General features: G+C 41.4%; 1 protein-coding gene across 1 annotated transcript; it reads right to left on the reverse strand.

Annotated features, from left to right (window-relative positions):
• Positions 1 to 5,434: 5,434 nt before the first annotated feature.
• On the reverse strand, positions 5,435 to 26,278 carry LOC120551203 (scavenger receptor cysteine-rich type 1 protein M130-like). Its single transcript, XM_039788438.1, has 11 exons — positions 26,236 to 26,278; positions 22,039 to 22,152; positions 18,679 to 18,987; positions 11,964 to 12,157; positions 11,855 to 11,867; positions 10,757 to 11,065; positions 10,537 to 10,668; positions 9,212 to 9,520; positions 8,129 to 8,428; positions 6,996 to 7,456; positions 5,435 to 5,665 (listed from the first exon to the last, which is right to left on the reverse strand). Exons 1-11 carry the CDS (start codon positions 26,276 to 26,278, stop codon positions 5,555 to 5,557), a joined length of 2,295 nt encoding a protein of 764 aa, XP_039644372.1. The 3' UTR covers positions 5,435 to 5,554.
• Positions 26,279 to 27,927: the final 1,649 nt, after the last annotated feature.

Raw genomic sequence — 27,927 nt, forward strand, 5'->3', positions numbered from 1 at the left:
TAGGTAAGATCCTTTGACCGGGTGTAGGTCACTCAGGACACTGATTGGGAGCGTAGCCTACACCTTTTCTTTTGAGAGACATCTGACCAATAGGGGAAGATTTCATTTGAGGAACGAGCCAGGTGCGGGGAAATAAATGCGTGATCCGAGGAAGGTCTCGGCGCTTCAATCTGTGACCCGCGAGGGAAGCAAGTTGAGGTCCGCTGTTTACAGTGTATTGTTTGTCATGTCGCATGGCTGCTAACTTGTGTTCCGACAGGGGAAGCATGTTTGCAGTCTGATGCTGGTAGTGTTTTATGTTTTATGTTTAATTGTGTTTTGACTATCGTTTTTCATGTTGTTTTATTAAACCATCTTGCTTAATCTTTCAATCCGAACCTAGCCTCTCCTTCATCCTCAGAAATCTTAGAACACGTCATTTTAGCAAATACTTACAACAGTAGTTTAGTAAAACACATTGCTAGTTTGTAGCACACCAGTATCTGATGAACGTTACAGACGGTAGCTAGCTAGCTTTGTTTCTAGCTCCAAGCTAACTTTTAGCTAGCTAGCTGTGCTCTGCTCTTGTCGGCTAATCTCGTCAACTCCTCCTTCGGTTTCTTCCAGTATCAGATTCTCCTGGGGTCGATGTCAAAATGTCTCGCAGCTTTTTCACCCAAGTTTTCCTCCGCATACTTTAAAACTCTTTTCGTTTTGATGTTGAATAGTCTGTCACTAGCACCAGAGCCTGTCATTCTCTGCTATGACTTAATGAGACCCATGTTACATCCAATATTGTTACATCCAATATTGCTACTGCCATTTATTGGCACCTGTACGTTACTACAAACTACACTTGGCTGAGTTACACATACATCCGCATTGACTAAAATACCGGTAGGACAATAATACTTTACATGAGTACCATAATCCAGAAAAACAAACTGGAAAAAAAGCATGAATATATTGTTGAATCTGTTAAAGGGGTGATAGAATGTTTAAATAGGGTATTTCACACTGTTCCTTATGGTCTCCTAATGGGGTATGTAACATTGGTTGGGCTGAAAATGGCCTGGTTGATATTTTACTGGCCCTTATGCATCCCTGTGTTTTGGCCCTATTTGTAACAAGAGCTTTTCTTCCAAATATGGTATGGTCATGAATATTTAGATAAGCTGCGCGCTGATTGGTTGAGCGACTTGCCATAACGCAAACATTATAGACGCGGCGCTGATTGGTTGAGCGAATCCCCAATACACATACATTAAGCGACGCCAGAATCTCATATTCCAGACACTGCAATGTTTCATTACCAAATTCACTTCTGAGACTTTGGGGGAGAAATCAACTATATAAAGCTGAAATATGGGCCGTTTTACAAAAATTGATGGCTAATTGCAAATTTGGTAAGACGTGTCGGACTTTAGGAGCTCCACACAGTCTGACGAAGGCGGCAGCCCTGCTGGGCTCCATACCCAGCGCAAAAGTCACCCTTTTTGGATACTGCACTACGGGGCTCCGCGGCCAGCTGCCGGCATAACTCTAATATATTTACGGTTTGATTTTCGTCACGCCACTTATATAACATCATTCCCCAATGTCTTATGAAGCTAACCCTTTGTGTCCGATTTGATTTTAAAGGCATTTTTACGCGGAGGCGTGCTTTGTAGGACGAGCAGCTGCTTGGCTATATGTCCCATTCATTACAATGGGGAAATACCGCCAGCTAGCTAGCTACACTGTCGCCATAACTAAATTATATTTACAGTTTGAATTTCGTCGCCACTTATATAACATCATTCCCCAATGTCTTATAAAGCTAACCGTTGTGTCCGATTTGATTTTAAGGCATTTTTATGAACGCGAGGCGTCTTTGTAGGACGAGCAGCTGCTTGCTATATGTCCCATTCATTACAATGGGGAAATATCGCAGCTTGCTCACTTTCCCATAACTAAAGTATATTTACAGTTTGAATTTCGTCACGCCACTTATACAACATCATTCCCCAATGTCTTATAAAGCTAACCGTTGTGTCCGATTTGATTTTAAGGCATTTTTATGAGCGCAAGGCGTCTTTGTAGGACGAGCAGCTGCTTGCTATATGTCCCATTCATTACAATGGGGAAATATCGCAGCTTGCTCACTTTCCCATAACTAAATTATATTTACAAATTTCGTCACGGCATGAATATTACAGGTTCCTCAAGGTCTTACAAAGCTTAGCTAACACTTGTCCGATTTCGGATTTCAATTGAATGTATTTTTGTGAATGTCAGAGTTAGGAGGAGGCTAGCTAGCTCTCATTGATGGACTCCATCTCACCGCGGCTCTATCAATGAGACTCGCGGACAAGAGGCGTTTATTTCCCCGATTGTTTGTTTAAATAACTCAACACACATACCCATTATAAGATTAACTGGAACCTGCGGGCTGCGGTAAAAGATTGCGGGCGTAACAAGCTCGCTGACACTGCGGTCAGGGCGGCGATGTAGCAACCCAGGCAGCACCAACACCGGCAATAAACTCCGACACACAGTCAGAGAAGATTTGCAATTAGCCATCCATTTTCGTAAAGCGGCCCATATTTGAGCTTTATATGGTTGATTTCTCGCATAAAAAAGTTTCAGAAGTGAATTTTTTAATGGAATAGCAGAAATCTGCGTGACTTAGCTAGATTCAGAAAACTACCTGATCTCAGGTCAGTTGTGTAGCCTATGTAAATGTTGGGGCGTGACCGTTCTCTTAATACACCCATGGGCTGACAAAGGTTGACGTCAACTTCCAGCTTTGTTGGGATTCGCCCGTTTTCAGCGGCAGTTTCAAAATATGAGATTTTCATAGTAAAGGGGTGTCAATGGGATTTTGAGCTTCTATGTATGTCCTATTTACCCACCGAACTGTCGTTATTCAACTATGACAGGGTAAAATAGATTTTGCATTCTATCACCCCTTTAAATTAAATTGGTAGAAATGTACATTACGATGAACTTGAATTTTATTTTTACTTAATATTATTTGAAAGGCAATTCATTTTACCAATTCTCGATTTCAGTGATGTAATTTACAGAAGTGCCTCAAAATCTCTCCTGAAAAAACTGGATGTTATCTACCATAGTGCCAAATGTTTTGTGACCAGAGCCCCTTTTAACACCCACCACTGCAAAACTCTGTGCAATAGTTGGCTGGCCCTCGTTACACACTCAACGCTTAACTCACTGGTACCAACTCATTCACAAGTCCTTGCTAGGCAAAGCCCAGCTGTACCTAAGCTCACTGGTCACAATAGCTTTACCCACCTGCAGCCTTTGCTCATGCAGTTACATCTCCTTGGTCACCCCAAAAGTCCACAACTCCTTTGGCCGCCACTCTGTCCAGTTCTCAGCTGCAAATGACTGGAATGAACTACAAAAAACCTGGAAACTCAAAACCCTTATCCCACTAACTGCCTTTAAAGTACATCTGTCTGAACTCCTGTCCAATCACTGTATGTGCTAACTGTTCTCCATCATTCATGCAGTGTTCTGCACACCCTTATTCCATTTCTCTATCATGCCCCATTGCATGATTGCACAGATGCACTTCTTTACCTGCATTGCTATCTTATCTGTTTACATTCTTTTGCACTATTCATCTGCCCTGGCATGCTCAACTGTTATATTTCCCAGCTCTGTTGACACACAATTTTTGTACATCCACTGATCTACATCACTATCTAGGCCACACTTTACAATAACTGCATATTGACTCTTTACTACATCTCAGCATTCATATAGACTATCTATTCATGCTAGGGATGCACCAAATCCAGGATTTGGGTTCAGATTCGACCGAATATTGTGGTTTTTGACGGGGTTCGGTTTCTGCCAAACCTTAGAATTTTTTTCCACCGAACCCTACTCTGCTGCTGCTCGTTAGCTAACGTTAGCTTTCTAATTTCACCCACCCAACACGCCTTCTGTAGTGACGACCAAAAATGCTTGTCTTTTACTATGAACATTTACTGTTCAATATGTTGCAGTTTTACACACAAGAAAGTGAACAACTGAAGCTTGATGGACATGTTTTGCATCTAACGTCTCACGTTCATCTCAGTAAGCTAGCACGAGTACACAACAGACAACTTTCGTGTAGGCTACTTCAAATTGAAAGCACTTCCTGTGACGGTTCGCAGTAAAACTAAATTACTGTTAAACAAATAAGGTTTTGTACCTTTTCACATATCAGCTGTAAATCAAGTACTGTAAATAATGTAAATAGTGACTTTTAGTCACACTATAATGTACCATTTCCTTTAGACTGTTTTAAACTAAACAACATAAATTTCTTATTTAAGTGCTTTAAACAAACATTTCACAACAACTTCATCATACACTGGTTAGCGATGTGCGAACGTGTGAATTCAACATTAAATTGTTACATTTAACTATTTTAGAGGCTGTGGACGTTGTTTACTTCATTAATGTGTTTACTGTGTTAATGGACTGAGGATGGGAGGAGGATTCAGTATTTGGATTCAGCAGAATCTTAACCAGTGGATTCGGTATTTGGCCAAACCCCAAAAATCTGGATTTGGGGCATCCCTAATTCATGCATATTGTGTTATTACTGATCTACATAACTATCTAGGCCACACTTTGCACTAACTGTACATTGACTCTTTACTACATCTCAGCATTTATACGGACTGTCTATTCACATATATTATGTTATTACAATATCACTTTTGCATATCCATCGACTTACTTACACCTCACTTTGCACCGGCTATGTATTGCCTGTACTCTACTTTATGTAACATATTGTATTCTGTATTGTTGCATTGAATGTGAAACTGTATGTTGTCTTGCACGCTTATGGATTTCTTAGCCAGGTCGCCATTGCAAATGAGAACCTGTTCTCAATGGCCTACCTGGTTAAATAAAGGTTAAATAAAAATAAACATTAGCACTATCAAAGACGTAGCTCTTTTTTAAATCCAAACTCAAAACTTATTTATTTAGAATAACTTTTAATATATAGTAGGGCTGTGACATTTGATCTCTCTTCCTCCTGTTTAAATGCAACTTTTTCTGATTTTACAATTCTATGTTTTATTCTTTTTATTGTATGTTATGTTGTTTTATTCTTGGTCCTTTTCTGTAAAGCACTTTGGATACCCGTAGGTTGGTGTAAAGTGCTATACAAATAAATGTTGATTGACTACAAGGAACTTTCAACCGCTTATAAGACTGTTTAAATGTAATGCTGATGCCTCTATATCAGAGAGAGAGAGGGGAGGAGAGTTGACAGCTGGAAGTCAAAGATGTATTAGCGCTGGTGATTTTCCTTTAGATGCTGGCTAAAATCTCTTTGGGGGGGGGAGGGGGGTGCCAAAAATCTCTGTAATAAAAAGAGCATGAATGTACAATCATATTCTATAATTGTTACCCCCTTTGCAATGGTTTAAAAGTTTGCCAATGTTGTTGTTTGTCTGTCTGGGTCTTCTCTAGGAAAGCTATGCCTGATATTATCCCACACCTGAACTGCTCTGATTTGGCTGTTTGAGAACAGAGCCATCCATCTGGCTGTGAGATCCTACTCTGAGCCCTGCGCTCCTCCTGCCTCTTCACCCAGCAAGTCGTCAGCACCACAGAGGTAATGCACCTCCATGTTGTCCTCTCGTCTTGGTGTCTGCCCTCTGCTGGCCTAAAGAAACATGACAGGAAATGTCTTAGATACCTTTTTGTTCTCCAAAAGAGATACGCTATTCTTACAACACAGGGTTAGTGAACAGTACAAAGCAGTGTGGAGGCCAGTTAAAATGTGACTTCTTTTTTATATCCGTTACTTATTAAGTCTCTCTGACAAAACTCTGTGCCGGCTAATTGGATTTTTTGGAGCACTGCTTGGGCCGCGACGAGAGGAATTTGTGGCTGAGATGACAGAAGTTACAGAAGAAGCGTGTCACAGCAGAGTGCTGGAAAAGGGCCGGAAATGTGCATATCTACCAGAGACTACGTTTACAAGCTGTCAATTTTCGGGTTATGGTCGGGTTAAGGTCACTATTCGGGTTTCTGAAACATTCGGAATAACCCGTTTACATGCGTGAGCAGAGAGAGTTACTCCTGTATACATGGAATTTGAAATCAAATGGCAATATCCCGACGTAAACGGCGACGCACGGTTAGCGTCTGGACGTAGCCTACGGACAACCTTAAGACGCACTAAGTTTTCGGTCACCTTCTTATAAATCTCACTATCTCGTACTTTCTGCCCGTCAACAAAATAACATTAGATTCATGGTTTTCACCACACTAATAAAGAAATTGGTTTCCTCCTCGCTCCAAAAGTGTGGTGCTGTGCGCGTACGCCATGTTTACCTCTACTTCTTGTTTACTTCCGGTATACTCGCGCGCAGGTTTTCGCATTGACATATATATATATATATATATATATATATATAATATATATATAACTATTATTATAGTATATAATTATTATTATAACTATGTTTTCTGGCACATACAAGAAGTTCCTCTACTCAAAAGACCAAGATTCCTTGCGAATAGAACAATGCCAGAACACAAATCAATGTTCCTTTTGATGGGGATATGCCGATACGCTGTGTTTACATGACCAAAATTTCGGGTTAGAAAAGGGGTAACCCAGGTAGCATATTCGGGTTTTTAAAAACCGGAATATGAGCATATTCGGGTTTTTGCCGGTGTTTACATGGCCGTGCGCGACCGGGTTATTGCTAATATTCCGGTTTTGAACGGGTTATTGGCTGCATGTAAACGTAGTCAGAGTGTCCAGTTTCCATGACCGGCGATTTTTTTTTTTTTTCTCTTCTATTGATGTTACAGTTTGCTTTCATGAGAGAGAAAAACAGCATTTTCTGGAGATGTTTTTTTTCTTTTTTTTAAAAAGCCTACCAGGAAAGAGAGAGATGAACCACTGGAAGGCTTTTAATTTGAAATGTCTGTGAGTTTGATACATAAAAGTTAATAGTGTGTGTAGTGTATGTGTGTAGTACCTTGGAGTAGAAAAACAGGGCAGCACCGGACACAAGCACCAGCAGCACCATCAGGACAACCAGTCCAATGACCAGATGTAAGTCAGTGTGACATTTCCCTGTTTGACTCAGATTGTCTGTGAAGTTACCTGCGAGAGGTAGATGGAGCGGCAGGCTCTCAGAAGAGAAGTTATGGGAGAAAACATAGAGGTGATAAACACAGCGATACTCCCCTCGGTGGGTGGAGTCTGCAGCAGAGAACAGGAAGTGGGCCGAGTGATTGACAGCTGGCAGGGTGTAGGTCTTCTGTTCTGGGTCGGAGGTGTTGAAGATGAGCTTGAAGGAGCCTCCTGGGTACTGTGGCAGGACGGAGCAGCTGATGGTGAAGTTGGAACCCATGAGAACTCGCAACCCCTGCTGCGTGGCCTCAGAAACCCCATCACTGTGGGTAGAGAAGGAGATTTTTGGCTGAGCCAGCAAATCTGTGGACACAGTGGATGAGAAATGAAGACCTCATATCAATAATATAAAATTCTACCATCATCTTTATTTGTTTTGTTAAAGTGATAAACACTGAGCAAAGTAAAATGTGTTTTTCATCCAGGGGCGGACATTGTAAACATTCGGGGCTCAGCTCTAACCTGGGGGGAGGGGGGGAAGGGTATGCTCCATTTACAGCATCTATATACACTATTTTTTAAAGCCATTTGATAAAAGAATGCCTAAGACTCTGTAAATCATTTGAGAAAAAACATGAAAGTTGCCAAAGAAAAGAACCATCCTATAAAGCCTACATTCTGTTTTATATCTAATTGTTCTCCAACTGTCTTCTTAAACCAGAACAAAACAACTCCTGCCACAAGAAAAGTGGCAAAAATTGACTGATGTTACTATTTTGGAAGTTACATAACATACTGTAGATAGGGTAGGTATTTGGAGTAAACAACATCTTGAAATTAAGGCAATTAATTTCCTTTTAACTGCTTTGACTGCAACCAGTATGAATTAACAGATGGTTCGCAGTGACCATATGCGCCATCTACACTATAGGATGGATAGCTGACCCGAGCCCCTAGTCTACACCATCCCGACCGCGCTTACAGGATAAGATGACAGGATAAAGTTTATTAGAAAAATACACTGTTTAGGGTTACCTGAGCAGACCACCTCCGGGTTCTTGGGGCTTGTCCTGTAACTTGTTAACCATAAACACTCCCGTACTATCCATTCAGACTGAACACAAGAACGACTGATCCCCCACACAGGTGTTCTTCTAGAGCTGCTTATGTTTGTGGAAACAGCAGAACCACAGTCCAGCCGTTTACACACTGCAGATGATAACTTCTGGTCCCATTCAGAATCCCAGTCAATCACTGGTCTCCACTGTCCCTGTTGTTTCATCTCTGGCGTACCAGCACAGCTACTGGCTCCTCCTGACAACCTGACATCAGGCTCTGAACGGAGACACCAGAATAATTAATCACATAAATGAAGTAATTTTTATGAGAACATTTGGTAACACTTTATTTGAAGGGTGTGCAAAAGAGTGACATGACACCATCATGAACATGATTTGTCATTAGTTCAATTATGATAGACTCAACAATTCCTACAAGAGGAAGCATTTGGTATGAAATACTTATTTTTAACAGACAGGAACCTCAGACAGAACCTGTCTCTTGGTGGGCTACTAAGACTAATAATAACAACAGTAGAAGTGCAGGGCGTAGCAGGCTGTCAAGCAGGATCATTGCAGCAGCTGCAAACATGATCCAGGTGCCACCACAATCCAAGGAAATCTGCAAGGCGAGACAGCACAAGGGCTCCGGGCATGAAGCTAAGTTAGTACCATGCATTAATGGGAAATGAATGCACACAGATGGAGAGAGAGAGGAGGAGAGAGGAGCTCAGTGCGTAGGTGTAATTCAAAACTGGCCAATGCAACCATGTGGAACCTAAAGTTACGCCCTTGGCTCAGTGTGTCATGGGAAGTCCCCAGCAGTAGTCTAAACCTATAGAAGTCATTACACAGACATTGCCAGGTTATATTGTTATGCTTAATTTCAAATCGTCATAACACAAACATCTTAAACTGTTAAAACTTTGCATTACAATGTTACAATGACAGTCAAACATTCATAAAGATTCGTTCATGTTCATGACTTGCGTCATGTCAGTCTTTTGCACACTTCAAATAAAGTGTTAACGATAATTCAAAGCTACAGCTCCTCTTCTACCTGAGCAGGTGAGTCCAACAGCTTTGCCAGAAGAGCAGGTCTTTCTATCTGAGCTGTCGCAATCCAGCAGGGAAGACTCATGGCCTCTACACTGGAACTCTTTGGTCCACACTGGAGCCTCCATGTCTCCATAGAGCGCCCCCTGGAGGACTGAAGGAGCCCCACAGCCAAGCTCCCTGCAGACCACCTCTGCATCCTGCAGGTCAAAGTTATCTTCACACACTGAGGACCACGGCTGGGTAGACTGGGTAGACTTCACCTCCAGTCTGCCTGAACACAGACTAGTCCCATTTACCAGCCTGACAGAGTCTGGAGAAGAGAGAGAGACAGAGAGAGAAAGAAAGATGTATAAATGTATATGGCATTGCAAAGTGACACTAACACCTTACAATACAATAGCGCTGGCAGTTGCGTGTTTTTGTTATTCTTGCTAGGCAACCACCAAATCTCCGGCTTTGGGCACTTTTTCTCTCTGAGTTTAAGTTTTTTTCAACTCAAGGCTTTCAGGGCACTCCTGCAAAAATGCAAGTCGCATGGAGCAGAAAGATATGAGTTGCTCAGCAAAGCAAAAGGAGCAAGCAAAACACTTCACTTTTCTTGAAAAAGCCGCCCAAGGCTGATAAAACACTTTCTGTCTGATCGGGGCCTTATGTCGCCCAACCAAAACATGAAATAAATAAAATAAAATGTATCATGCCGCTCATGAACATACAGCTGTAGGTAACACATACACTGCTGCTGTATCAAAGCACTGTGGAATGCTTAGGGAAAAAGTCGGGGTGGATGGGTGGGTCAAGAAACACAGCGCTTTCATGTTCGTATTGAACAGCCAAATCTGATTCAGCTGACTTAATTCTGAGTCGGTTACATCCAGCCGTAGTTCTCCATTGCTGGCTGAATAAGATAACTTACTCAATGCTGCCTTTTCATTTCCCATAAACCTATGCATTGCTGCATGCATCTGCAACCATGTGGCGCTGTCAGATGGAATGTAAAACTAAGCTTTTATTCTTGATGACATCTCCAGGATCTACTGTAGCTTGGATGGTACCTCATTTGGACGTGATTTGAACAAAAGCATCTGTGAAATGTAAATGCAAGCGAAAAGACTGAGATTGCAGTTATTGCTGAAGTATTGCCTGATGTAGTGTTACCTGAGCAGATGATCTCCAGGTTGGAAGTTGAAAAGGTAGACTTTGTTAATATACATTCCCTAACTGCAGACTTGGATTGAAGGCAAGTTGATTTAATCCACCATGTTCCTCTGTAATGCTTCCTCTCTTTCCTCCCTGTTGAAATAGCAGAGCCGCAGTCAAGATGTCTACACACTACATCAGCTGCCTTTAGATTCCAGGCAGAATCTTCAACATCCACTATACTCCACTTTCCCTTTTTCTTCATCTCCAGTTCACCAGCACAGCGACTGAATCCTCTCGCCAACTGGAAATTATCGGGCTCTGAGCAGACAATAGTAATATGTAAAAATAGAAAATGCCACATTTATCCAAATAGAAACTCAAATCAAAGCTTCAGCTCTTCTTCTACCTGAGCAGGTGAGTCCAACAGCTTTGCCGGAAGAGCAGGTGTTATTATCTGAGCTATCACAGCCCAGCAGAGCAGATTCATGGCCTCTACACTGGAACTCTTTGGTCCACACTGGAGCCTCCATGTCTCCATAGAGCACCCCCTGGAGGACTGAAGGAGCCCCACAGCCAAGCTGCCTGCAGACCACCTCTGCATCCTGCAGGTCAAAGTCATCTTCACACACTGAGGACCACGACTGGGTAGACTGGTTAGACTTCACCTCCAGTCTGCCTGAACACAGACTAGTCCCTTTCACCAGCCTGACAGAGTCTGAAGAAGAGAGAGAGAGACAGAGGGAGAAAGAGAAAGAAAGACAGAAAAACACGCAGACAGAGAATTGAAAGTGTTTAAAAGTATGGCATTGCAAAAAAACACTGACACCTTACAATACAATAGAGCTGCCTGTTGCGTGTTTCTGTTATTTTTGCTAGGCAACCACCAAATCTCCGGCTTTGGGCACTTTTGTCTCTCTGAGTTGAAGATTTTTCAACTCAAGGTGTTCAGGGCACTCCTGAATAAATGCTAGTTGCATGCAACAGAAAAATATGAAGCGCTCAGCAACGCAAAAGCAGCGAGCAAAACGCTTCACTTTTCTTGAAAAAGCCGCCCAAGGCTGATAAAACGCGCTCTGTCTGATCGGGGCCTTATGTCGCCCAACCAGAACATCAAATGTCCAACGTATCAGGCTGCTCATGAACCATACAGCTGTAGGTAACACATACACTGCTGCTGTATCAAAGCGCTGTGGACTGCTTAGGGAAAAGGTCGGGGTGGATGGGTGGGTCATAAAACAGCACTTTCATATTCGTATTGAACAGAAAAATCTGATTCATCTGAATTAATTCTGAGTCGGGTACATCCAGCCATAGTTCTCCATGCTGCCTTTTCATTTCCCATAAACCTATGCATTGCTCCATGCTCATATTCTTGATGACATCTCCTGGATGGTACCTCATTTTGACGGCGCTTTAAACAAAAGCATCTATGAAATGTAAATGCAAACAAAAAGACTGAGATTACAGTTATAGCTGAAGTATTGCCTGGTGTGGTGTTACCTACCTGCACAGTTGATCTCCAGGTAGGAAAGGGAAATGGAATACTTTGTTAATATACACTCCCTAACTGCAGACTTGGATTGAAGACAAGTTGAGCTAATACTCCATATTACTGTGTAGGAATTGCTCTCTTTCTTCCCTGTTGAAACAGCAGAGCCGCAGTCAAGATGTCTACACACTACATCTGCTGCCTTTAGATTCCAGGCAGAATCTTTGGCATCCACTTTACTCCACTTTCCCTCTTTCTTCATCTCCAGTTCACCGGCACAGCGACTGGATCCTCTCGCCAACCGTAAATTATCGGGCTCTGAACAGACAAGATTAATTGGTAAAAATAGGTCATGCCACATTAATAAAATAGAAACCCAAATCAAAGCTACAACTAGGGCTGGACTGGCCATCTGGCATACCGGGCATTTTCCCAGTGGGCCGACGCAGTGTTTGTGTGTTTCTCCTTTCTTTTCTCCTCCCCTCTTTCTTCCTCTCCCTACTTTCCTCCCAGTTTGTCCAGTTTGTCCAACATGTCAGTACAGAGGTCTGCCTGCAATGGTTATATAACTTGAAGTGTGTGTGTGTGTGTGTGTGTGTGTGTGTGTGTGTGTGTGTGTGTGTGTGTGTGTGTGTGTGTGTGTGTGAAATAGCAGTTTGGCTGTAACATTAAAGTTAGTGGCTGTCAGGTAACCTAACTGTTAACTACTAACTGTTGTATTTGAAGTCTGTGTGATCTATAAAATCAGTTTTTAAAGTTGATAAGCCAATATTAAGCAAAATAGTAGGCTAATAATATGGGATTAGTTTTGTGACTTTAATTCCAAGCAAAACTTCTCAAGTATCAAACAAAAAACACTAACTCAAGCAAAAAAATTGTCACCTCAAAGGTAAAACTTAAAACTTGCAAACAAAACATTTGTGTAGTTGTAAACTATTGGTCTTTTATTTGTTTGATATTATGTCCTTTTGTTTACAGTTCCCTCTGCTTCTTTCTCAATGATCAGTCTTTTGCTCTCTCCATCACGTTTGCAGTCATGCTCCCAGCTTTCTCCTTTGCGCTCCCTGAGTTTTTACTTGCGATTCTGACACAAACATCTCGCGTGGGCGGGTCTTACAGGGGTGCGTCCCCATTGGCTAATGAGTGTTAAGGGAAACTTAATGGAACCTTTGAGTGACAGCTCAGCCTCAGTGCAGGTAAACTAACGTTAGAGGCTCAGAGTCTGGTCTGGAGGACACACAAGCCACTCCACAGGGGATTACTACAAGATTAATAAAGTGTAAGTATTGATCATATATATTATCTGTGATCTACGTTGCAAGCATGGTTACTAGACATTTGTTGTTTCGTTGTGTTAAGTTACTAGCTAGCTAGCTAGTAAAGCTTTTTTAAGTTAGCATTTAACGTTAGCTATACTGCTAACGTTATCTAAAACTTGTAGCCACCGGCTCCCTTACTGAGCTAATTTACCATGGGAATCATGTATTCTTCGTGAGGCCTTACTCAATGGAGCTGTATTAATTATCGTCTTCTCTCTGTAGAGACCTGCAGGACCCGAGCAGAGCTACGATGCTCTCCCAGGTAACCTTAGGTTAGTAACGTAGCTATATTATGGTCTATTAGGAAAAAATATTATCCAGCTAACTACTAATCTAATCGTTGTGGTTGTTATTGGCCTGATAATTCACAATGCTAGGGTATTGGTTAAGTTGTACAATGTAGAAGCTGTGGATGTAATATATCATATATAGAGTTCAACACATACATTAGATAATGTTCCATCTGTACACACTGTTTCTTCTTTCTTTTCACTACCTTAAGATGGCAGATAACGGACGTTTTTTTTGTATTTTTTAGCACTGTAAATGTCAACAATATTTAGAATTAATGCATAGTGTTACTACTGTCCAAACTATGTACTTTAACTAACACACCAGGCCCTTGACAAATACTTTGCTTAGTGATCCTTATGGTTTGATGTGATGTGCATGTGTCCTGGTGGCTGGCCATATCTTACTTTACACATATAGTCAACGTGGAGGTAGGAATCTAGAAAGTGTGATCAATAATATTCCAGAAATAAGTGTTCCAGTAGTGTTCAGAAAAGCTAGAAAAATGTTTCTAGAGTGCAGGCTTTATTACAATTATTTATTATTGAGCTAATTTCAAACACTTTTTATCATCCAATAAGGTACTTCAAGCTTTACAATAAGAAGTCAAGGAAGTGAAGGACTACAGCCACATCCCAGCCCTTCAGAGAACTGTCCTGCAGAAAAGGCTGTCGTCCAGACTGGAGCGGTGGCCCATCAGTGAGCTCAGGAGACCAGATGATCGCAGGCGTCCAGGAGTTGTGTGATATTCCGGCACCACCCTCAGAAGTGTTGTTGCAGACACAAGTCAGCAGAGAAATACAGCTTGCCTTAGGTGAAACTGAATATGTGAAATATATATAATACATAACCCAATTACTCAGTATGTTTGTGTATTGTTGGTGATGAAAAACTGACCCTGACCTGTGATGTACTGCAAATAATGACTGACACTGAGTTCCAGCTTCTTCTACCACCGGGGCCCCAGCAAAATATGTTCAAATATCCATTATGTATGTGAAGTTTTATATTGGACTAAAAATAAAGCATTATAATAGTCTCAACCTTATTTCCTGTTTTATATAATGAACCAAACAGACAAGGGTGAATGTAAAAAAATGTTTTAATATATGTGCAATTTAAAATATAATTACAGTAAGACAATGTAAACTATTAAATTACAGGACAGTATACTGTAGTAGGATATATTGACATACAATGGACTAAGAAACTAAAAGTACACCAATGAAAACTTAAGAAAAAGGTTATTGTAAGTGTTCATTGAGTATCTGAGCAAAATATGATCAACACATACGCTATTGGTCTATACCCTGGCTGTTTGAAGCCTTCGCACACAGTGTTTCCTCCACGGAGAGACCGAAGGCTCCTCTCCCTCTGCTGCTCCACGTCCTCCTGGTTGGTCTGCCTGCTGCCTGATGTGAGCTGTGATAGAAAATTATAAAAAGTTTCTTACACAAATCAAATGGTAACAAAGTTCTTACTGATAACTGAGGCTTCCAAGGTTGTGTGATTTACAATTAAAAATAACTTGCTTTTAAGTAGCCATTAGCAAATGTGTAGCCTTTAAAAACACTATGAACATTTTCCTTATGCTGACCTGCTTGCAAATGCAACAGACATTTAATTAGAGTTAGGATAGCCAGTCTTTGTCATAACTAGGAAAGTATAGATGAGCACAAAACTATAAAGATGAACAAGTTAAGCAGTGCCAACACTGCATTTGTACTGTACAGTATGTGTCGACCTCTAGATATAATACATTATATTCACAGCTTCAACATTGTACAACTTAACCAATACCCTAGCATTGTGTATTATCAGGCCAATAACAACCACAACAATTAGATTAGTAGTTAGCTGGATAATATTTTTTCCTAATAGACCATAATATAGCTACGTTACTAACCTAAGGTTACCTGGGAGAGCATCGTAGCTCTGCTCGGGTCCTGCAGGTCTCTACAGAGAGAAGACGATAATTAATACAGCTCCATTGAGTAAGGCCTCACGAAGAATACATGATTCCCATGGTAAATTAGCTCAGTAAGGGAGCCGGTGGCTACAAGTTTTAGATAACGTTAGCAGTATAGCTAACTTTAAATGCTAACTTAAAAAAGCTTTACTAGCTAGCTAGCTAGTAACTTAACACAACGAAACAACAAATGTCTAGTAACCATGCTTGCAACGTAGATCACAGATAATATATATGATCAATACTTACACTTTATTAATCTTGTAGTAATCCCCTGTGGAGTGGCTTGTGTGTCCTCCAGACCAGACTCTGAGTCTATAACTTCTGCTCACCAAACCTGGCAACAACCCAACGACTTCTTCTCCCTCAACCAAGCATCCCCCGGCTACAACTACATCTGCAAACCCGCTCCAGCATTGAGTGCCGTCATTTTTCAATCAGAACTTCCGGATCACAGAACTCACCCTCCCCCTCAGTATCATCGTTTGAATATCTGCCTCAAAACTCTTTCCTCCATGACAGTCATCCTCATTTACCGCCCACCTAAACCAAATCCCTCCTTCCTCTCTGATTTTACTGAACTCCCACACTAGCCTCATCTCTCTCTCCCCGTCTGCTGCTATCGGTGACTTAAACATCCACATGGACTCCCCCATGCAACTCTCATCAGAATTCAAAATTTTACTGGATAACTTTCTCTCACCCAACATGTCACATTCCCCACCCAGAAAAGGTATCCTCACCTGGTCTGTCCACAACCAACCAGTGCTCGACCTCCATCATGCCTCTTTCCCCTCTCTGATCACAAACTGATACGGTCCATCCCTTTCAACCCCGCCCCGCCTCCTCAAGAAATCACCTTCCACCTCAAATCTATCCCCACCATCTCTCGACCTGCTCTCCACCACTCTCCACCTGGACTCAACCCTCACCTCACCCGATGACCTCACAGACCACCTCAACTCCACCTTGTCTACCTCCCTCAACATCCTGGCCCCCTCAAAACAAAACTTCGTCACTTTTAACACCTCTTCACCCTGGTACACACCTGCACTCGAAAATGAAACAAACTGGCCAACGAAGCTGACAAGAAATATCCCTCACAGTCCATCATGAGCCTATAATCCCATCTCATCCCTACAAAGATGCCCTCATTGCTCCAAATCTCCTACTCTCACCACCCACACCCCTGCAAACCCCCAGAACCCTCTTCTCCACATTGAACAACCTCATCAAGCCTCGGACCAACAGCCTCCTACCTCCTCCGGATCTCTAACTCATTCCCCACTTTTTCACTGACAAAATAATCTTTAAATCTATCCCCTGTTCGACTTCCAGGTATCCACACCTACCTTGGACCCTCCCTCTCCATCCCTCCAGACCTCCCGACCCCTCCACACTTCCTCCTCTCCCAGTTTAACCCAGTCACTCCTCCGAAATCTCCAAACTCATCAGCTCTTCCAAACCCACTCCTGCTCCCTTGACCCCCTCCCACTCCACTCTGAAGTCCTGCCTCCGGTCCCCCTACTCACTAACCTCTTCAACTCCACTGTCCCTTGGAACTGTCCCTCTGCTTTCAAAACTGCACTGTCACCCCAATCTTAAAACCTGGTCTGGATCCCTCCTCTCTCAACAACTACCCATATCCAACCTCCCCTTTCTGTCTAAAACCCTGAACCTAGTGCCTCCCCACTACAACCCATCTTCTTGCCAATAACCTATTGAACCTCTCATGGTTTGCCCCTACACAAAGAAACGCTCTCCTCAAAGTCCTCAACGACCTCCTCACCTTTGCTGACCGGTTCCCTCACATCCTCATCCTCCTCCCTGGGCAGCCCGTACTGTGAGCATAATCTGCTCACCGTCAAACCTCGGTGGTACTCCCCTACCTTTCCAACATTTTTTCCCCAACACACCTCTGCCACACACAGTCAAGGTGTTCCCCAAGCTCGTCTGGCCCCCTCCTCTTCTCATCTACATCTCCCTCTGGTCGATACTCCGCCACTTACCTGGACTCCACTGCTAGCTGACACGAACCCGATTACCTCGCAATCCCCCCTCCCCCACCCCCCGGCTGTCCAAAACCTGGTGCAATCTCAACTAAACAAAAATTTTGCCATCACCAATAACCGGCGTTCCCCTCCCAGGCCCCACTTGGGTATCTTTGTTCACCCTCTCCGAGCTCCTTTCTTTTCCCTCCCAATCCCAAATCACCCCCAGACTCATTCAGCCTTCCTCCCGACTGGACTACTGACTCTCCCCTCAGTTACATCAGAACCCTTATCTCTGCCACCTTTAAAAATATCCTCACCTCTCTGTGGGCTGTGACCCTTCTCCACAGCTCCAGGCTCTGGAACTCCCTCCCCAAGAGTCCCACCTCTGAGTCCCTCACCATCTTCCTCCCCTCAAGACCCATCTCTTCACCTCAGCCTACCCATAGTCACCTGCCCCCCCTTTTTCCTTATCTTGTTTTTTACTTGTTTTGTTGCTTTTGTTTTTATGTTTTATATCTACCCTCCCTAAAGTTGTATAAATTATTAAAGTTAGTTTACCTGCACTGAGGGAGCTGTCACTCAAAGGTTCCATTAAGTTTCCCTTAACACTCATTAGCCAATGGGGACGCCCCCTGTAAGACCCGGCCATGCGAGATGTTTGTGTCACAATCGCGCAAGCAAAACTCAGGGAGCGCAAGGGGAGAAAGCTGGGAGCATGACTGCAAACGTGATGGAGAGAGCAAAAGACTGATCATTGAGAAAGAAGCAGAGGGAACTGTAAACAAAAGGACATAATATCAAACAAATAAAAGACCAATAGTTTACAACTACACAAATGTTTTGTTTGCAAGTTTTAAGTTTTACCTTTGAGGAGACATTTTTTTTGCTTGAGTTAGTGTTTTTTGTTTGATACTTAAGAAGTTTTGCTTGGAATTAAAGTCACAAAACTAATCCCATATAATAATGGCAATACAATATGTAATATCAATAAATAAAATACCATAAATATACAATTCATAACTCTAAAAATTAATGAATTATTTAACATCAACAGATTAGTCTTGAGACCCCTCTTGAAGGATCCAAAACTATCACATGAATGCAGAACACTAGGCAACTCATATAATAGAATGCACGCCTATTTTAAGAGGACTGTCTGCAGGGAATGTGTCTGACCAATCACGGTGGGTGTGGGCCGCATGGGCCAAAAAATGCCAGGACCAATTTTTTGTCCCAGTCCAACCCTGGCTGCAACTCCTCTTCTACCTGAGCAGGTGAGTCCGACAGCTTTGCCAGAAGAGCAGGTGTTATTATCTGAGCTGTCACAGTCCAGCAGAGCAGACTCATGGCCTCTACACTGAAACTCTTTGGTCCACACTGGAGCCTCTATGTCTCCATAGAGCGCCCCCTGGAGGACTAAAGGAGCCCCACAGCCAAGCTCCCTGCAGACCACCTCTGCATCCTGCAGGTCAAAGTCATCTTCACACACTGAGGACCATGACTGGGTAGAATGGTTAGACTTCACCTCCAGTCTGCCTGAACACAGACTAGTCCTATTCACCAGCCTGACAGAGTCTGGAGAAGAGAGAGAGACAGACAGAGAAAGAGAAAGAAAGACAGAAAAACATGCAGACAGAGAATTGAAAGTGTATATGGCATGGCAAAATAACACTAATGACACATTACAATGAAGACAAACAGCAATAAGACGGTGGGCACTCTGAGTAAAGTTTTTTTCAACTCAAGGCATTCAGGGTAATGCTGCAAAAATGGACGGCACGTAGAGCAGAAAAATACGAGGCGCTCAGCAATGTAAAAGCAGCGAGCAAAACATGTCACTCTCATTGAAAACAATTACAAAAATCCGCCCAAGGCTGCTAAAACGTGCTCTCTGTGTGATCGGGGCCTTATGTTGCCAAACCAGAAGTATTCCTACATATAGCTACGAAATGTTAGGCACTGTTATTCCTATGTATTACATGTTTTTTTCACTGTGTGCACCACATTAACTGCTGCTGTAAAGGAACGCTGTGGGCCTGGAAGACTTGGAGTTCAGCTTTTCTTTGAGAAAAGGACAAAGAACGGCACTGAAGTCATTGTTAAAAAAGGAAGATGCGTTAGGAGTTTTGTCGACCGGATACAGCAAAAGTTTAATCGATAAACTAGCTTCACCTTCTTTGTTGCTCTGCCTGGTTGTAGTGCTATCCTATTACGTGCAGAGGGAACTTGATAGACGACCATTTATCCCACCCCTCGGATTGAGCCCTTTCAATGGTGAGTTCCCAGACCCAACATCTGGATGTGGGTCTGGCTTGTCAGGCTAGTGGATCGATACAAATAACACAAAACCTCAACAGGCCACAACTGGGCAAAATTAAATTATGCTTGTTAAGCACTATACCAAAAATAAATAACAAATATATACACTCATTGTAGTGCAAAAAATTGTGTGTGTGTGTGTGTGTGTGTGCAGGTGATAGAATGAGGGAGAAATGAGAAAGTGACGGCGATTAGCTTTGGAGCGAGTAGTAACTCTAGTCTCCCCTGTTCTTTCTGACCAAGGTGGAAAATCTGGAGCAGGAAAAGTTAACCGTCTCCTTGATTTCATCAACGGTTACATATGTCTCTTTCTCGTTGATTGACTCGCTTGTGTTGTTTGTTGTGTGTCTGACTATGCATGCTTTCGAACACCCACCCAACTCTACCTCTGATTGGCTTGCCATGACATTTTATTCAACCTCAGCCAATCGTCAGCATTTATGCGCTTGTGTCGTGCACTGCCCTAACCAATGAAGAACAGTAAAAAAAGTCTTTGCCTCTCTGCTCAGACTCATAAATCTAGTTGGTCTGATGAAAAAAACAGCTTCAATTATAGTAAGGCGCCACTTTTTTTTGGCAGTAACGGTAACGGCGTAATTAAGATGGGAAGAGTAATCAGTTAGATTACTCATTATTGAAAAAAAGTAACGCCGTTATTTATAACGGCGTTATTCCCATCACTGTGTAAACCCAATCACCATGGAGTGATGAGGTCAGAGTCTGGCCGCCAACCACAATATTCTGCTGTTATAATAAACATTTCAATCATGTGTTGTCCGACTGAGTCATTTTTGGGGCCTAAACTTAACTTTGTTTTGGTGCCTAAACTTAACTGCCGTCGCCACATGACGCCCACTTTTGTCGTCTACTTAAAATGACCAGCAACTCGGGTGCCCTGTACCCAGCTAAAGTCCCCTTTATCAGGTAAACTGAACTACCATCTACTGCTTATTGTATGGGGCTCTATATCGGCTACCTACAACTTCCACCTGGCGTCACAGAGTCTGTAGCAGGGTTTTATTACTAAATGTGGCAAATTATTGAATAATGAGAGTGTTATTACATAATGAAGTATAAATGGATTACATTTTGCAATGTTATTACATAAGTTATTACATAATGCGTTGATACAGGCCAGTTCAGTGACAGTCCGCTTCTGGTGGCTGATGTAAGAGGAATAGCTTGGAAGGTTTGAAGCCATAAGCCTCCAGCAACAAACCTACTTATGAGCTTGCTTTGGAATTTGTGTTTTTGTGTTACTGAATGTTGTTACCTGAGCAGATGATTTCCAAACGGGTAGGCCAAGTCTGGGACCTTTTTGTTAAACATTTCTTCAGTCTAGGTCCAGATGCAAGACAGGAAGATGTGATACTGCTATAAGGGTCTGAGAATGAACGTCTTTTTGATAAAGCTTGAACCACAGAGCCACAGTCCAGATGTCTGCAAACTACGTCTGCTAACTTCAGGTCTGTGACGGGGCGCATGGCTGCCGTCACGGTAGCGATGCGCTACCTGTTTTAATCTCAAAGACTGAGTGAAGAATGTTGCTTGTACATGTTTGTTTGACTGTCTATGTCCGGTTATTTATACTGGTTTTATATTGTCTGTCATTTATCGAATTCCCTGTATTAATCCCGTAGTTTTGTGCACAAATTTTTAACATCTATTGCTGCGGTGATTTACTATTTGATAGGCTTAGCTAAATGCATTTATCATAGTTTGTTTAAAAGCTATAGATTGTCACAAACATGACTTGTGGTGTATTATATTTTACAGCCAACAAGATACCTTGTGGCTGTGGTTAATGGTAATACCTATTGTATAAATTATATGTTGTATCTATTTAGATTGTTGTATATTTATGTGTGCTGTATGAAGCCATTACGGCCTACTCACCTGAGCCACCCCTGAGTTTTACAGGTTGGTATGTTCCAATTTGAGGGGTGGCGTCAGGCTATAGATGTGGCCATGTGTTTGCTCAGGAAGGGAGAGAGCTGGAGTATAACGTGAAGGTAGTAGGACGTAAGTCTGCTGGAGGATCTCCACGTTAAACCTGATTTAAGGTCTACTATAGCGAATAGTGGTGTATTTATACTTTTGATTGTTTTGACTTAAGTCAATTTGAATTTTATCTTTTTTTGAAAGTGCTTTTTAGTTACTTTCCTTAATTTTGTTAATTCTTTCTATTGTCATTTTTTCTTATGGACCTTACTTGGGTCATTGATAATAAAGCCCATCATTTTTTTCACATCACCTTTGCCTCACCTTGAGTGTTAATACCTGCTCAAGGCTACTCTCCGCATCTACCTTCAACAAGGTCCCATTCGTCGTCATCCACTTCTGACCACTCTCCCTGGCGCTTCACCTGTAGCACACCAGAACAGCGGCTGGATCCTCCCAACAACCGGATATCATCAATATCTGAACACAGGTGAGAGAGTAATTATTACAGAGAAATATTTCGCACATCTATTACATGAGACAGGTGTGTAGGAGAGGGATGGGTAGGTCAAAGGTTTAAAAGAAATTCCTGCATACTGTCCAACTTGATAAGATAACTTTAATAACTGGTGACGTTTCGGTACTAAACCTAGATCAAAAACCTTTTTAAATGTATCTTTGCAAGTCAGACAGTGTGCGAGAGTTTCTTTGCAACAAGAGAGTAATTACTAAAATAATCTCCTGTGTAAGTCTTCATTTATATCTAGTTTCTCTGTTTTACCTTTTCCCTCTGTCTGGAAACCTGGGAGGAATCCTAAAAAAAAAAAAAAAAACGATGTGTGACGAAAAATGTGTCCTGCTCTGGACAGGTCAGGCAGAAAGGTTACAGTAGAAACATCCTTTACAGTTTCTACAGTTATTATTCAAACAAGCCATCGAAACACATTGAGGGCTTAAAAACTGACGGTTTAAAAGATTAGATTAGATTCAACTTTGTCATTGTGCAGAGTGCAAGTACAAAGACAACGACATGCAGTTTGCGTCCAACCAGAAGTGCAAAATGAGCAGAAAAGTGCAATCTGATATACAAAGTATAGACAGGTGGTGCATAGGCAGGACAAGAAATATATTGCAGTGTTATAAGAGCAGAATAAATATGGCTATGTAATATGAACAATGTATGAACAACATGTACAGATATGTGCAATGTAGTAGCAGTGACATTAAAACCTGCTCTCGCGATAATTACTACAGCCACGAGAGTTTTTACGGCTAACAAGAAACGTAATTGTCGGTTGCTATGAGCTGCTCACACAATCTGTATTACAATATGATCATTTTCTGGGTGAGTAGGGCCTTTGTATTCAAATCCTTAAATTAGCAATGCTGCGCAAAAAATATTTTTCTTGGATCTAAATATGAAGCTGTTAGCTAAACAACTTCATAAGATATATCAGATGTTGTGTTTATATATTGTTCTAATATTCCTAGTAGACACAAATTAAATTAATGCAACTTTAACTTAAATAAAAGATCATTTAGAAATAATAACAACTGTAGCCGATAACAAGTTGTGATGATAATGTAAAGACGATTAAATATTTCAGAATTGCATTATGCCGGTTTTAAGATGTTATTCCTAAAAAAATATGAAATTTAAAAACAGAATTTTAAAAAGCTTGAAACATCTTTTGGGGTACTTCTACAATCAACCACATGAGTTATTTAGCCAGCTATTCTATAAATCAACTGTAAGGAATAATAACACAGTGGTTAATAATAACAAATCTAAAGAGTTCAACTTCTATTCCCCTAAAACAACTATTTTTTATAATTGTAATTGTTGAAATTACTTCATAACATGATGTATAATTGAAAATATATTTAAATCACTTTTGGTATTTAAGTGATTTATTTTGGTAAGACTCAAAGTAGTTTTATTTTGAAGTCTCTGAGAAAGGCTCTTTGGGATGCACGTGAGAGACCCACAACAAACAACAGCAAGCTAGCAGCAAGCACGGTTTATGCTCTTGTGAAAAGTTTGACAATGGTAATAAAAGAGACTTTAATGTAAAGTCAGTGATTAAAGAGACCTCCGAAGACGATTCCCTTCTTTGTAGCATTGTATTTCTGTATTTTGCTTTGATGAATGGTTTATGTTTTGAGTAGGATGCTAATATGGTCTATATGTTTTCCTTATACTTTGTGTTTAGTTTTTTCACGATGAATTTAGAGATAAGTTTTGAATAAACTAGTAGCAAAAGAGACACTTGTGCCTGCGAGGGAATTACATATATAGGCCTATATTATTTTGACTATTTTATCAGGGTCAACATTTAGTCTTTCTAGCTGTAACCACCAGGGGGTAATACCAAACTAGTATTTTTGTGTCTGTGTTTTTGACTTAGGTTTCTATGGTAAAGGTGAGTCATCAGCACATCACAGTCAGAAAGCAGCGTCAGTGAAGAAAGGGTAACGGCTGCACACTTTCTCCAAGCAACAAAAGTTTATTCACATTCCTACTTAGATCTTCATTACTTCAAACATGTTTGAAAAATTGGAAATTATTACTACACCCATATAAATATATACATTATCCTCCCACACAGACTGACAAGCTCTATGCTTCTAGGAAACCCTTTCCTACAAGTTACGTGGGTTCCATAATAACGCGTCCCTCCATGTTTTTGCAGCCTTTTTTTGGGGGGGGGGGGGGGGGTGCTTAGCTCAAAATGCCTTTTTTTTTTGCACAGCTTTTGTCAAATAGTTGGACATTTTTGTTGCGTTGAAATTGCGGGAGACAATAAATATAAAAAAAAAAAACAGTTGAGAATTTTTTGTGTGCATAATTCTTTAAAAATAAAAGCAAACTTGTTTCAGGGAGAATCAAACTACTCTGGACTGATTGTTCCAAGTAGTCTTACCAGAATGGCTCAGGATGCTGCAAATGCTGCTAGTCCCTCTATATAATATGAAAATGGCTGGTAGATTTAAGACACAAAATAATAACTTACTATCGAATGAATCAGATTTAAATGTATCTGTTAGTGTCTGGTTGATGTTCACATTGTTAGGTCTAAGGGCATTTTCTCAATTTGACATATTATTCGTATTTGCATATAACCTGATCCCCATGTGTGTTATATCAACATTTTCAGAACAAACTCAGCTTTCTGTATAGTGAGGCCCAAATCTCTCCTAGAGCAATGTGTAAAGAGACCATTTGGCCCTAAAGCTGGAAGGTCTAAGGTTTGCTTATTGAAATTCTTCAAATCTCTTGTAAAAAAAAGAAAACGTGGCCAAACTGGCACCAATTATACACAGAGATAGATGACGAGTGTCACAAGTTCTCGTCCCTGATTCCTGATTCGCTGTGTGAGCACAATAACCTCTAGGGATTTTTGCAGTTCTAAGAACATAACATTCCTAGAACCCTTTTTTCTCATGTTCTGACCGGACCAATTTGGGGATTTTTAAGTTCCTCTGACCGCAGTTCCTGTACCTCTTTCAGCTCCTACTTCAGGGCAGGGTCTTTTCGCTGTTCCCTTTTCCGCATAAGAACCTAGGTCAATGAGGGTCGGTTTTCCAGTACTTGACAGATCAACAACGGGACAATTTAAACAGTTTTCGCCATCTTATTCATCACTAAATTCACTTCTGACAAAGTTTTAGGCGAGAAATGAACTGTTTAGATTACGAATATAGGCAGTCTTGTGAAAATCGATGCCGAATTGAAAATTTGCTTAAAGGTTTTCGGAGTTGAGCAGCTCCATAAAGTGACGCGACAGCCAGCCAGTGCCTGCCCCAGCCGTTTGCTCGTCACTCGGCCAGTCCTGCTCAGAGACCCCGCTGTAAGCAGGAGGTCTCTCAGACCGCTCTCGTAAATAAGAGGCTTTTATTTTGCCATTGACTGTTTGTTTGTTTAAATATCACAACACATGTCCATCATAAGATTAACAGGAACCTATTGTTAACTTCCTTTTGCCAACCTTGTCGGCCGGCCGTCTTACACACACACACACACACACACACACACACACACACACACACACACACACACACACACACACAAAACAGTGCAGCAGGCAGAGGCGGGGGAGAGAGAGATACTGTTTCTCTTTGGGAGACTTGTTTGAATTATGACAAATATGCTATATACATTAGATTTAGTATTGAGTTCATACTTTTTTAACGCCATAAAGACCGTTGCCATGCTTGCATCACTCTTTTACCCCTTCTATAGTCCCTATGGACACTTGGCCAGTGCGAATGCAAATGGAAAAAACGGTTTTGTATTAATGTCCTCAGAGGGTTAATTTCCATCCTGGCCTATGACACACATTCACATTCACTCACGGTTTGATAAAGTAGTCTACTACTTATTGGCCTTTAACTTTTTATTGCAAGTACGATAACAAGCGGAACTGTCCTCAACTCAAACATCCAGAAACAATTGACAGTTAACTAATCAAAGTATAAAGAAAAAGCACATAAAAACCAACAACAATCCAGACTTGTGTTGTGTGGGCAGCTGTACTGTAGTTAAACAGGTTGAAGTCCTACCTGAGCTCCAGAGCAACATGAACAGAACCAGTACACGACCCATGTCCAGTTGGTGTGTCACCTGCCACTCTATCGTCTTCACGTACTGTCTCTTGATCTTATATGTGTCTTTCAGCCCCCCTTTTGGATGTGCAGTTTCCTCTCTTAGTTCCTCATCAGGTTTTGTGTTCGTTCTCAGTTTGCCAACTTGTTTCAACTTCTTTCAGGGAGAATCAAACTACTCTGGACTGATTGTTCCAAGTAGCCTTACCAAAATGGCTCAGGATGCTGCAACTGCTGGTAGTCCCTCTATATAATATGAAAATGGCTGATGGATTTAAGACACAAAATAATAACTTACTATCGAATGAATCAGATTTAAATGTATCTGTTAGTGGCTGGATGATGTTCACATTGTTAGGTCTAAGGGCATTTTCTCGATTTGACATATTATTCGTATATGCATATAACCTGATCCCCATGTGTGTCATATCAACATTTTCTTGTGGTCAAACTGGCACCAATTATACACAGCGACAGATGATGAGTGTCTCAAGTTATCTTCCCTGATTCCTTATTCGCTGTGTGAGCACAATGATCTCACAATTTAAAAGGAAAGGAAACAGAAGTGGACATTGTTCCTTTTCCGGCAATATCTAAACCACATTCTGCCCAGTATTATCACTGTAAAATTAAAGCTTTAGTGTTTAACTTTTCGTTATTAATGAACATCCGTTACATTCAAGCCGTTGCCAATTGAGTTGCTACAAAGCTAATTAAGACTATCATCTCCACACAACTCTCTCTGTATTTCTCAGTGTGACTATGTTAAGAAGACTGTGGCGTCCGGGGACTTTCCCGCGCAGAAACTCAAGAAGATAATATCCACTTCTGAAGAGTCCATCATGTTATTGTAATCCTCCGTGTCATCCTTGCGATACTCACAACTGTGTGGAGGAAGGGGCAGGGTGGGGGGGGGGGGAGGTCACAGAAAGCTTGTATTATATGGATGCGCCCACAGTGTTGTTGTCATTACTTAGATTTCCTCATGGGGGCAACAGAAACTACATACTACAGCCAGGGATTAAAGTTCTCCATTGCTACAACGGATATCCATCAATTTGATTTTAGAAATGCCAACAGGAAGCTGCCAGTTGAAGTGACATCTCGTAATGTTTCATCAATAACGGCTGAATCTTCATTAGATCATTTCAGGTAATACAGTACCATTTACTTACTAGAACTGGATTGTGGACAGGTGTTGTCCCACAAAGTGATTGATGTCTGTGGGAGAGCCCTGTGCCCTTGATTATAACCATACACAGTATATAGAATGGACCAACAGATCCCGTTGCTCTGGACTGAGACCAGTGAAGGATATTAGAATCACTTTTCAGGTAAGCGTTGTTGACAGACGCTTGCCCCCTTGATTATAACTAATCCAGTCCTTTTTACCACTTGCCAAAACGTGGTTTCAGCTTCTACCTTCTTACTGAAAGGTTATTCATGCCTCAAAACGACTTGATTTCATTCATAAAGCTTTTAGCTGACAGATTATAGCCCACCCAGAACTTTTTACCTGTAGAAATACCTTTTTTAAAGATGCAATACAACCCATAAACTTTTGCTTTTGCCAAAAAGTGATCGCAGCTCCTACCTTGTTTTTGAAAGGCTGTTTCTGCCTCAAAATATCTTGATTTAATGATTGAGGGT

The sequence above is a fragment of the Perca fluviatilis genome, chromosome 2, assembly GCF_010015445.1.
Source record: "Perca fluviatilis chromosome 2, GENO_Pfluv_1.0, whole genome shotgun sequence".
NCBI classification, from domain to species: Eukaryota; Metazoa; Chordata; class Actinopteri; order Perciformes; family Percidae; genus Perca; species Perca fluviatilis.